Consider the following 11,835-nt stretch of genomic DNA (forward strand, 5'->3'; position numbering starts at 1 on the left):
TATTCTTCATGGTTTCAAAACACAGACTGCTGTAGCTGGATCGGAATCACATGCGATGACAAAACCAACCGTGTAGTCGAAATCATCCTCTTTATAGAAGAAATCTCTGGCCAAATTCCACCCTCTGTAGGTGACCTTTCTCACCTCATAGGTTTAACTTTCAGGCACTTCAAAAATATCACTGGTTCAATCCCACAATCCATCACAAAGTTAAAGCATCTGGTATTGCTGGATCTCAGTGATTTGAGTCTGTCAGGGCCGGTTCCCAACTTCCTTAACCAACTCACTCTTCTCGACAGACTCGTTCTCTCAGACAATCAATTCTCTGGTTCCGTTCCACCCAATCTCTCAGACCTTAAAGATATTAGAAACATTTATCTCGACGGGAACAAACTCACCGGTTCAATCCCGGAGTCTTATGGGAAATTCACTGGTACTGCACCTGCGCTTTACTTGGCTCGCAATAAACTCACTGGTCCGATTCCAAAATCTTTTGGAGCTTTGGCATATCCCTATATTGACTTGTCAAGGAACAAACTTACAGGGGATGCATCCATGCTTATTAAACCCAACCATGATTTCACAACATTCATCGACCTGTCGAGGAACCAGTTTGAGTTTGATCTATCAAAGGTAAAGTTTCCAAAGAACTTAAATTGGTTTGATATATCACATAACAAAATATTTGGTGCAATCCCTGATGAGATTAAGAATTTGGAAAGTTTGAATCAGTTGAAGCTAGGTTACAACAGGTTATGTGGTAAGATACCAACTGGAGGCATCATGAAGCGTTTCAAAAGCACTTCTTTTTTTCATAATAAGTGTCTGTGCGGGTCACCATTGAAAATCAGTTGTAAGAAAAAGTAATGGAGTAACATTATGATCAAGGTCTTGTAATAACATTTGGGTCTGGAAACGTGAAATCTTGGATTCTTATATCTTAGTATATGTAATATCTATCTCCTATTTATGGATTAATCTGGTACTGTATGCTCTGTCAGAAATCTAATTTTTTTCATTATAACATTATTCAACAAGAGCTAGCTCAGATTTAGAACAGAGTAAAGTTGATTCTAGTTTCAGTGAGTCTTACATTGCCACCTTCCTTGATAGTAACCAGGGTTTTACACACATGGTTCCTTTAGCTTCAGGAAATGAAAGCATACAAGTGTTTGAAACAGTTGCTTACACATGTAATATGATGTCAGACACAATGAAAACTGATTGATGCTTTCAGTAACAAAGTCTAATGTCTCCATCTCTTTGAATGGCCATCCTCCATGTATGGTTCCAGAAACCCGATAAACTGACACAAAAATGATGAAACCTCAATTTCCGAACTCTGCCAGCAAATTCTTGTTTTCAAATTGAAGTAAGAAGCACCAAAGTAATACAATACTACATGTTGTACTTTCAACAGACAGACATATCCATAAAGGCGACTAGTAATGTTGATATATTCAGCTTCACCAGTGACGAAGAGGTACCAGCTCCAACATTTCGTGAAACAAGGCAACGTAGAAACCGTTTTTTATTTTAAGAGCATCAACATCAACTACAAATCCTTACAAACTACTCCCTCTGTTACTTTTTAATAGGCCAGTTTCTTTTTTTGAGAAAATTAACGAAATTAAGAGAACTAATTATTGTAAGTGGTCCTCTAGACACTTGTCAATAAAAGAAGTGAAGTGAAATGGTCTCCATGACACTTGTCAGCCAAAGAAATAAGTGAAATGGTCCACATAACACTTGTCATCAAAGGAAGTTAAAAGAAAAGTGGTCCCAGAAAATTAAAGTAACATTTGACTTTCCCAATTAGGAAACTGGCCTGTTTTTTCAAAATATTTATTTATAGAAACGCCTATTAAAAAGTAATGGAGGGAGTATGTGTTATACCACTAGTTGGGTTTCCAACGATATATTGAATCTTTTTATTAAACCCAATTGTACGATACTGGAGATATACATAGAAGAGTGACTCACAAATCTGACCCTAGCACTAGAGGAGTGATTTGTCAACAGAAATTACCTTTGAACCTTCTTTAGACCACCGTGCACCATAACCTTCAGCAACACGTATCTCCAGAACACCGTCGTATGGAGGAACTATATGGATGTTAATCCAACGACAGTTACTTATCAACTGATTTATCACTTCCAATGCTATCTTGTTTTTATTGATATCTGAATACATAGAAGATCAGTCATTACAATAGATAATACCGCTAACTGGATTCATGTGATAACCCTTGGAATAATCATCCTGGTTATGACATCAAACAGAAAACTTCGTCCACCAACTAGCCAACAATGTTGGTGGATAAATACACATATCATCAGTAAGAAAGACATGGAAGAAAGGTACTTGCCATTTCCAACTAAACTACCCCACCATTTGTTGCCACCCCTGTTCACGTGCTTCGCTAAGGCCCTTGCTCCCTCGGTCATGGTGCTTCCTTTAATCTCAAAAAAAGAAAACCACAAATCAAGCAGTTGAAATGTCTCAGGGAAGAAACTTATTTGCTAAGAGGTTAAGATTCTAGTGTGATACAAACAAAGTATGTCTTTACATTCCAATAATCCACAAATACATTGCTGAGTTTACATCTAAAGTAGCAATTTCCACTATTTGTTATATAACTTAACACATTCTACACCAAGATTAGTTAAGACTAAATAACCTTATGTTTGTAACGCATCGGCCACGAGACTGCGCATGGACCCGACATTTCATTCATAAAGTATAGCACCATAAAATTTTGAAATTTCAGATAGCATGAACTCATGATTTGCTCATTAAGATAAGGCATAGTATGTCAACTAGAATTTCATCTCACATGCGGATTCTGAGGCGTCAGAAATGAAGATAGGAGAGCTGATCTTGGCGGAGGAAGAGCATCAGCGATTGTTCCGGTTGTATGCATTAATCCCAATAGGCTACCAAGGCCCTCATAATTCAACCCCTGGCAGATGCAGAATTTTATATTGTTTCAGTATACATTGTTAGTGAGATTGTATCTTACACAACTCAAAAGAGTTAACTATACCATATCTGACAACTCTTTTTAACAAGCAATAGAACTTACAGAGATTATAGCGCCGAGACAAATATAGGGCTGAGGTTTTGGTTTTGAAACACAAATTGCATGGACACCATTGGACTTCTCCTTTTCTTCAGTGTAAAAATTCCTGTATATTTGAACACCTGAAAAAACAGAAATGATTGTTTCTATAATAACAATGTAGGTCAAGAGGTCAACCAGAATCACATGAATCAAGTCATTAACATGGAAAAGAAACAATCAAGGATTCTAAGAGTGATTTATGTTTCACAATTTCGGCCCTGGGCGTTCAGTAAGACGAACATTGGGTAGAATGTTCTATCACAAGCTGTTGTTTCAAATTGGCCTATACAAGAACTATAGTTGGAGATCCCCCTAGACTCAAGTGTCCCGCTAACCTTTATCTATATTAGAACAGAGTGACAGCCGGCTTTAGACATACTTAACGAGTTTCAAATTTATGTGGTACTACCATCTAGGCTTGAAAAGCTTCTGTTTTAAGAAAACTAATTTAATTCATGATATATGGAGTTCTTACCTTCTTCAATTGTATCTACACCAGGAAGAACTTTCTCAAGACTCTCGGTTTTCAACAACTCAGCAAAAGAAGGATGTCGTCTAACATCCTGCTAAATGAAAAATCATTAGGCACCAATAGAATACGAGGTAAGGGTTACTAGTGTATTGAATAGACAGGATCACCTGAACTCCGAGTATAAGACATCTGTTGAAAAGAAGCAAGGAACCTGGTCCGATTCTAGAAATAATAGAGAATAACTGGTGAAGCTTTTTGCATTCCAGAATAGATATTTGACTTAAAAACTTTGAAATTATAGATTTTGTATTCGCATAGCTAAAATAAAAATTATCACGAAGGACAAAGCAAACCAATTTCATTCTTCACTGTAAGGAAGAACCAAAGAAGTAAATCTATTAATAAAACTTCTGCTTTCTCACCTGTTGTAGTCACCCACAGCACACCTCCCTTCAATTGTTTTGCGGCCAACTGTTGACAGCGATGAATTATTAGCTTGGACAAGCACTTCAATTAGAAGAACCAAATGAAAAAAAAAATCTGGAGGAGAAAAGAAACATATTTATCAATAAAAGCTAATACTGAAACAGGAAAGTGACTCGTACCTCTTAGTTGGGTAAAGAAAGGTTCTTGCACATCAATTTCATAATCTACATCTTTCAACATCTGATTGAATACAAGGGTCTCATAAATTTACATCTTCCATGCATAAACTTTGATGAAGCATAAATCTTATAATGTAAAAACGAAACCATTAGGATTCACTTACCTTTACCAATTCCATTCCCTTATCTCGAATAATCTTACTCCACTCTTCTTCTTTCTGCTTCAATGATTCATCTTCCTTGATCAACATCACATCATTAGACTCTTTCACAAACTTTCCAGTAGTTATACACTGGAGCAAATCTGATGCTAGACGCTTATACAAAGGATACACCGGAATTCCTTCAGAAGTATCACATACATTTCAAAGACTAGGAAAACCAGACATTCAATCTTGCCAGTCTACATCACAGAATGGGATGGCCAAACGATCCAAAATTCCTCCTTTTGAAAATCATAATTATTTTTTTTTGCAATTTAGCAAAAACTTCTCTATTGAACAAAGCGTTATCTGCATTCTAACAAGTTAGGGTTCTCAATTCCCCCCCCCCACCCCAAAAAAAAAAAAAAAAACTCAGATTTAGTATATGTACCCATTACAAGTTCAAAATTTAATTTTGTGGTCAAACAAAGTCAATCAATTTACACAAAATTCAACTTTCAAATAATGAAACTAAATTATTGATTAGAACAAACCTGATGAACGATCGGAACTGGGATCCAGTTGGGCATCATCAAGTTTGAGTAGATGAGAACAGTATTGTTTTGATAAGCCTAAATTGATTTCAAGGGTTTCATTGATAGAAGATAAGAGAGTGAATCTCAGTAGTTGTTCTAAATAGTCTTCAGTTAGTTCAACTACTGTCGAGGCTTTTGGAGAAGAAGAAGAAGAATCCATCGCCGGTATTCTCTGAGTACTGTTTTTGGTTGGGAAAATATTTTACAACTGCATCTTCTGTATTTGGTGCGAATAAAGTAATAAAGGGTTAAGGCTCACCGCACGCGAATAAATGGTGATTAAGCATGTGGCTTGTTTTTATCGGGGACAGGTTTAGTGAGGGCCGATTACACACAAAACAGCATCAGCAGCTGTGCTCCGTCAATGTAACGTCAGCTAGAAAATTTTATAGATGCAGTTTAGTGTTTATCCGGGATAAATTATCCCACCAAAATAATCAACAACAGCTCTTTGTTCTTGAAATTTTTCACTCAATTTGTTACTTTGTTCATCAGTCTGTGCAACTATCTTACTTGTTCTAGTACCGGAAACAGTATTAGAAGCAAGAAAAAGTGCAATTACATTCAAATTAACCACCATACCATTAAACATACTACCAGTTCTTCTGCCATAATTACAAACCAAGAAACACAGACCTTTCATCAAAATAAACACCGAAATATTCAACTTACTAAGAATACTAAAACTCTAGAAGAAGTTATGTTTGTCACTACCATCACCAACATTTTTTCAACATCAACATGGGAACTTAGAAACAACATAAAAAAAACCAGCAAAAAAGAGAAAAACCACAAACCAAGACCTACCATTGCCCATCAGAAGTTTAAGAGAACTGGAAGCAAACATCGAGAAACCCATTTTGTTAAATCCTTGCTTATCATCTTCAGACTTTTTTCAAATTCTGAAAATTTGGCTGCATTCGACGCTCCAGAAGAGGACCTTAATAGTCCCCATCATCATAACTCCAATCCTCATCTTCCTCATACCTCTCGCTACAGCTGCTTCCTGATGACGCGGGAGAAGGATCAATATCTCCAAATGACGATTTCTCTTCATCACTTCTCTCTTCATCTTTGTCCTTACTTGGATTTATTTTCATAATACTCACGTGAATATCTCAAATCTGATGGTTCCCATAAAGCAAGGATACGAAAGTGACATCCCATATGATAAACCTCCCCCAAAACAATCTTTGCAGTACAACAACAACTACCTTACACCAAATTTCTCCTGAAATCTTTCCAGTTAATAGTCAACAGTTTTCTCATTCCTTTTTTAAGGTTCAAATACATAAACAAATAAACCCCTCTTGCCTTTTCTTCATTCATATTGTCTGTGATCAATATCAGTACAATACCAATAAGAGATTCTTTTCTCTACAACTGTATTTTATATTAGTTACTTGGAACACTGATCTCAATCAAACCATATTCATATATATCCAACTCTCTTACCTGATGGAAATCCCAAACTCAACAGAGAACACTCAAAACTTGGACCAAGATATTCAAACCCTTTTTGCTCAAATGGATGAGAAATTAACCTTACCATCTACCCTTGCTGAACCAGTTTTCAATGATAAGAAAGTTTTTCTAGCAGAATCTGATAGTAATTGGAAATGGTGTATGGTGGGATATTTATGCTGTGAAACTCTGGTTCCTACATCCTCAATCCAGTTCTACATATGCAATAATTGTCCCTTAGCTCAACCCCCCATTGTCACTACATTCAGTGGTTTGGGTAACAAAGTTCTCATTAGTTTCTTAGATGAAGATGATTTCAACATAATCAATTCTCAGAGACCATGCATGGTTCGTTTGTGGTTATCTAATGGTATTAAAAGTGGTTCCAACTGAAGGATGGCCAGCAAATCATCAACTCCATTTTGATGAAGAAATAATGTGATTTATTCTATGCAACATTCCAAATGAGTGTACAGAATTTGAAGATCTCCAGAAACTCACCTTCAAAATGGGTGAACTCATTGAAGCTCAAGATCCTTTAGGCAATCATCCTCTAAAGAAGAATGTCACGGTGTGCCTCAGAATTCCAGTACATAAAATTTTACCAGTGGGCATTCCCCTCTTTACTAGTGGTAGAACTCAACCATTTCTGATTGAATGTAGATACATTAAGGTTCCAAGATATTTCTGCACTTCTTGCCGTGTGCTCGATCATAAAGATCAAAATTGTCCATCTTGGAAATTAAAGCAGAAAAAGATTAAAGAAATTGCAGCTTCTAGCAGCAAGTATGTTCTCCCTAATGTTTCAAGACTAATGATGCCTTCTCCAATGGTAACTAAGCAAGTAGATTCCTCCTCTACTGCTATGACAGATACCATCATGCAACGAACTGAAGTTGTACCAGATACTCAAATTGATTCACCTGCTATCAACATATGCAATAAAGGAAAAGCTAAGTATATTGAACAGAGAATGGAGAATACCACTCAAAAGGGTTTGTCGAACACTTTTCAGATGGGTCCATTTGTCAACATACCCCACCACTCTGAAGATCTTTGATGTTGGTCATGTTCAACAACAATCGACTCAACTGGAAAACGACCTATCAATTATCTTCAAAAAGGTCACTACTCAAAATATACTGTTGAAGCTTCTATTTCTGGTTCCGAGCCAACTCCTAATGGACCGATTCGCACTACCAACTTTTCAAGAAGATTCAAGAATGCTGCAGTCCCAAATACCAAACCATTGGTCACTAGAGGAGATCTAAACTCTACTGAGCATGATGCTCTAGCAAATCTCAAAAGAAAAATCAATCCTAGGACTGATTTGAGGAAACATACAAGAGCTAACTCTAGTTTGGCTAGTATAGTGGTTATTCCTGAAGAACATGACACTACTGATCCCGATTATGCTCAACTGTGTCTTCCGATTACTGAATTAGGGGATTTACCTGCTATTGATGTTTCTACATGTTCTTTCAATACCCAACCAGTGATTAATTCTTATGGGAGCTATAATGTACCTGCTGACAATTCCCCAAACAACAATGGTGTCATCAATAATTCTCTTTTCAATGCTGCTACTTCTAGTCTCGATTCTTTCCAAAATGATTCTCAAAGTGGTGATGACACCAGTGCCTCTCTTGGTGGTGGATATGACTCTACCACTCAGGCAAACCATCCTCACCCAACCCCTTTAATTGATACTGCAAATAATACCATAAATCATTCCCTGTCAATAATATCAATCTGATTGCTTGGAATATTAGAGATTTTGGAAAAAATTCTGCTAATAAGGAACTTAGTTTACTATGTAGGAATGTCAACCCTGACATCATTTTTCTCTTTGAAACCAAAATGAACAAAGATATGGCTGCTCGAAAGTTAAGAAACATGGGATTTCCTTGTACTTTTAACATCCCTAGTGTTGGTAGAAGTGGTGGTCTTGCTCTTTCTTGGAAAAAGGAAGTTCATCTCAACATTGTTTCATCCAGTATGAGGGGCATCTATGTTACATCCACTGACATCATCCATTCTAAGACCTGTCATATTCATTTCATGTATGGTGAACCCAATAGTAGTCTAAGACAAACATTTTGGGAACAACAATGTCAACAGACTAATGCCCCCTTAGATGAACCTGTTTTCTTTATAGGAGATTTTAATGCTCTCTTAGAAACTGAAGATAAAAATGGAGGTCTAGAAGTTGATGATCCTGATTTTGAAAACCTTAGAAATTTTTGTTCTGTCTTTAATCTGCATGATCCTGGCTTCTCTGGACCTAGGTTTACTTGGTCCAACATGCAACAAGGTCCTGATTTAATTCTTTAAAGATTAGATAGATGTATTATAAACAAAACTGTTGAAGATCTTTGTTCTAAACTTTGTGTCAACAATCTCCCCAGGGACTCTTCTGATCATTGCCCAATGCATATAGGTTTTAATTATGAGGATATCTGTATGCCTAAACCTTTTCATTTTATAGCTATGTGGATTGAGGATCCTACCTGCAGAGACATTATTGCTAATTCTTGGTCTGTAATGTGGTAGGCTCCCTTGCCTACAAGCTCAAATCTAAACTTTTAAGTACTAAGAAAGGTCTAAGAGATTGGAATAAGTCTTCTTTTGGTAATATTCAAACCAATATATCTACCATTAAGAAAGACTTAGCTGATCTCTAACTCTCTAACCCAACTGATACCAGTAATACTTCTAGACTCAAATCTAGACTTGAGTACCTTTGTAATTTAGAAGAATTATATTGGAAATACAAATCTAGGGAGGTTTGGCTCTTGGGAGGTGACATAAATTCACCCTATTTCCATAAAGTAACTCTCTTTACAAGAAAAAGAAATGCCATTAGCAGGATTAAGAACTCCTTGAATACTATTCTAACTGATAGAGATAGTATTGGAAATTCTTTCATATATTACTTCAAAAGTCTTTATTCCTCCCATCCTCACCAATTTCAAGATGAAATTCTTGCTGATCTTCCTGTTAAATTTTCTGATGAGGATAACACATTCTTAAATGTGCCTTTTTCTCCAGAGGAAATTAAGAATGTTGTTTTTCCAAATGAGGGGGGAAAAGGCTCCTGGTCTTGATGGCTTTACAAGCCTTTTTTTATCAAAAGCACTGGGATATTGTGGGAGATGTTGTCATTGATATGACACAAACCTGCTTCAGAACAGGTCATATTGTTAAGTTCTTTAACCATACCAATATTTCTCTTATTCCCAAAGTCCCTCTTGCTGAACTGGTTACTCAATACAAACCAATAGGACTCTGTAACTTTATTTAGAGAATTCTTTCAAAAACTTTGGCAAATAGACTTAAACTCTTTATGAACAATATAACTTCCCAAAATCAAAGTGCCTTTATTCCTAAGAGGAGGATTTCTGATAATATTTTGCTAGCCAATGAGGCCATATATGTTGTCAATCGTAATGATAAAGTTGAGGGCATAGCTACCATCAAACTTGAAATGTCTGAGGCTTATGACAAGCTTGAATGAGATTTTCTAGAAAAGTTTTTAACTAAAATGGGTCTGTCTAACCACTGGGTTAAACTCATAAACCAGTGTGTTTCTACTGTGTCTTATTCTGTCCTTCTTAATGGTATCCATACTGGGGTTTTCCAACCTTGAAGAGGGATAAGACAGGGAGATCTTTCTCCCTATCTTTACATCATCCGCTCTGAAGCTCTATGTGCTTACATTGATAATCTCCATAAGGGGTATTTTAGAAGGCATCAAAGTCTGTAAAGATTCCCCTGAAATGACTCATCTTTTGTTTGCTGATGATTCTCTCCTGTTTTCTAAAGCTACTTCTGGAAAATTTCAAGTCATAAAAGATTATCTTCAAAAGTATTGCCTGGCCTCTGGGACAGAAATAAATTTTGAAAACTCTGGTATTTTGTTTAGTAGGAAGATTCCTGAGCATTGAAAAGCTCTTTTGGCTAATATTTTAGACATTCAGAGCAGGGATTTAGGAGAAAAATATCTTGGCACTCCTACTGTGTTCCAAACATCTAAAATCCGGACCCATATGAGTATTCTCCAAGATGTTGATGTCAGGATTTCTATCTGGCTTCATAAGCTCTTATCCCAAGATGCTAGAACTACTCTAATCAAACACATTGGCCAAGCTATCCCCCTTTTTCAAATGAGAGCCTTTCTTATTCCTAGGCATCTTTGTAAACAAATGGATTCTCACCCCTGCAATTCTGGTGGGGTGAAACTTTAGATCCAAAAGATAGAAAGTTGCATCTGCTTGGCTGGGACATTTTATGCTCTCCCAAAGCTGAAGGTGGCCTGGGTTTTAGGAAGGCTAAATTAAATAATCTGGCTATGCTTGCAAGGAATGTCTGGAGAATCTTGGAAAATCCTAATTGCTTACTAGACACTGTCCTTAAGGATAGATACTTTCCTAGAACGGATTTCTTGAATGCCAAGTGCAGTTGCAAGTGCTCTTGGACTTGGAAGTGTCTGCATGCCATAAAGGAACTAATCAAACCTTTCATTTCTTGGATAGTTGGGATGGTCAATTCATTAACCCATGGTGTGAAAAATGGATACCTACTTTGGGTTCTGCCACACCCAACCCTCTTGTTTCCCCTGATCCTAGTATTAAAGTTACTTATTTTATTGATTCCCAAACCAGAAGTTAGGATGTGTCTATACTTAACACCCACTTTGATAATACTTATGTCCAGAAGATTATCACAATTCCCTTAAGCCAGCTTTGCACTCCTGATAGGTGGACTTGGGATCTTTCAAAGAATGACAAGTTTTCTTCTAAATCTGCCTACTTGGGACTCAGAGGCCCTAGGCCTTCCCCTTGTAAAAACCTTTGGAAGCGTATTTGGAAAGTAAGAGTTCCTTACAGAATTCAAGTTTTTTTTTGTGGAGAGAAGCAAGAAATGTTTTTCCCTCCAGAACTATCCTTCACACTAGAATGCCTATGCATAGTGTGGATTGTCCTAGGTGTTCTAGTCCTCAGGAAAATATTATGCATGCTATGATCACTTTTCCCTTTGCTAGCAGAGTCTGGTTCATCTCTGACTTCAACATAAACACTCAATTTTTTCAAAATAAGTCTTTTATTGATTGGCTTCTTTTCTGGTTAATATATCCTCAATCCAAACTCCCTAAGGATGACCAAAGTCTTTTTGTGGCTATTTTATGGTTTCTTTGGACCAGTAAAAACAATTTCATCTTCCAAAACATTAAGGAAAACCATACTACTGTCCTAGCTAGAGCCAGAGCTATGCTCGTCACTAGGAAAACTAGTATGACTATCTCTACTACCACGTCTGTCAGTATTTGTGATAAATGGATGCCCCCCTCTTTTGGCTGGATTAAATGCCATACTGATGGCGCCTGTGATGATATTTCTGGAGCAAATGGTGCAGGGTATGTGATGCGAG

The 11,835-nt window shown here is 36.9% G+C and overlaps 1 protein-coding gene and 1 pseudogene across 3 annotated transcripts; one reads left to right on the forward strand and one right to left on the reverse strand.

Annotated features, from left to right (window-relative positions):
* LOC113343867 overlaps window positions 1–867 on the forward strand; it is a 3,099-nt pseudogene extending 2,232 nt beyond the window's left edge.
* Window positions 868–991: 124 nt separating this feature from the next.
* LOC113343847 lies at window positions 992–5,187 on the reverse strand. Of its 3 annotated transcripts, none has more exons than XM_026587957.1 (11): window positions 4,900–5,187; window positions 4,367–4,437; window positions 4,203–4,263; window positions 4,020–4,068; window positions 3,765–3,819; window positions 3,601–3,688; window positions 3,087–3,205; window positions 2,838–2,963; window positions 2,370–2,463; window positions 2,030–2,184; window positions 992–1,306 (listed from the first exon to the last, which is right to left on the reverse strand). In XM_026587957.1, the coding sequence occupies exons 1-11, from the start codon at window positions 5,099–5,101 to the stop codon at window positions 1,247–1,249; spliced, it is 1,080 nt and encodes a 359-aa protein (XP_026443742.1). In that variant the 5' UTR covers window positions 5,102–5,187; the 3' UTR covers window positions 992–1,246. The 3 variants fall into 3 exon arrangements, with proteins under 3 accessions (XP_026443742.1, XP_026443741.1, XP_026443740.1); XM_026587956.1 differs by having other exon boundaries at window positions 4,367–4,545; XM_026587955.1 differs by having other exon boundaries at window positions 4,367–4,557.
* Window positions 5,188–11,835: the final 6,648 nt, after the last annotated feature.

This window comes from Papaver somniferum, unplaced genomic scaffold (assembly GCF_003573695.1).
Source record: "Papaver somniferum cultivar HN1 unplaced genomic scaffold, ASM357369v1 unplaced-scaffold_7, whole genome shotgun sequence".
Lineage (NCBI taxonomy): Eukaryota > Viridiplantae > Streptophyta > Magnoliopsida > Ranunculales > Papaveraceae > Papaver > Papaver somniferum.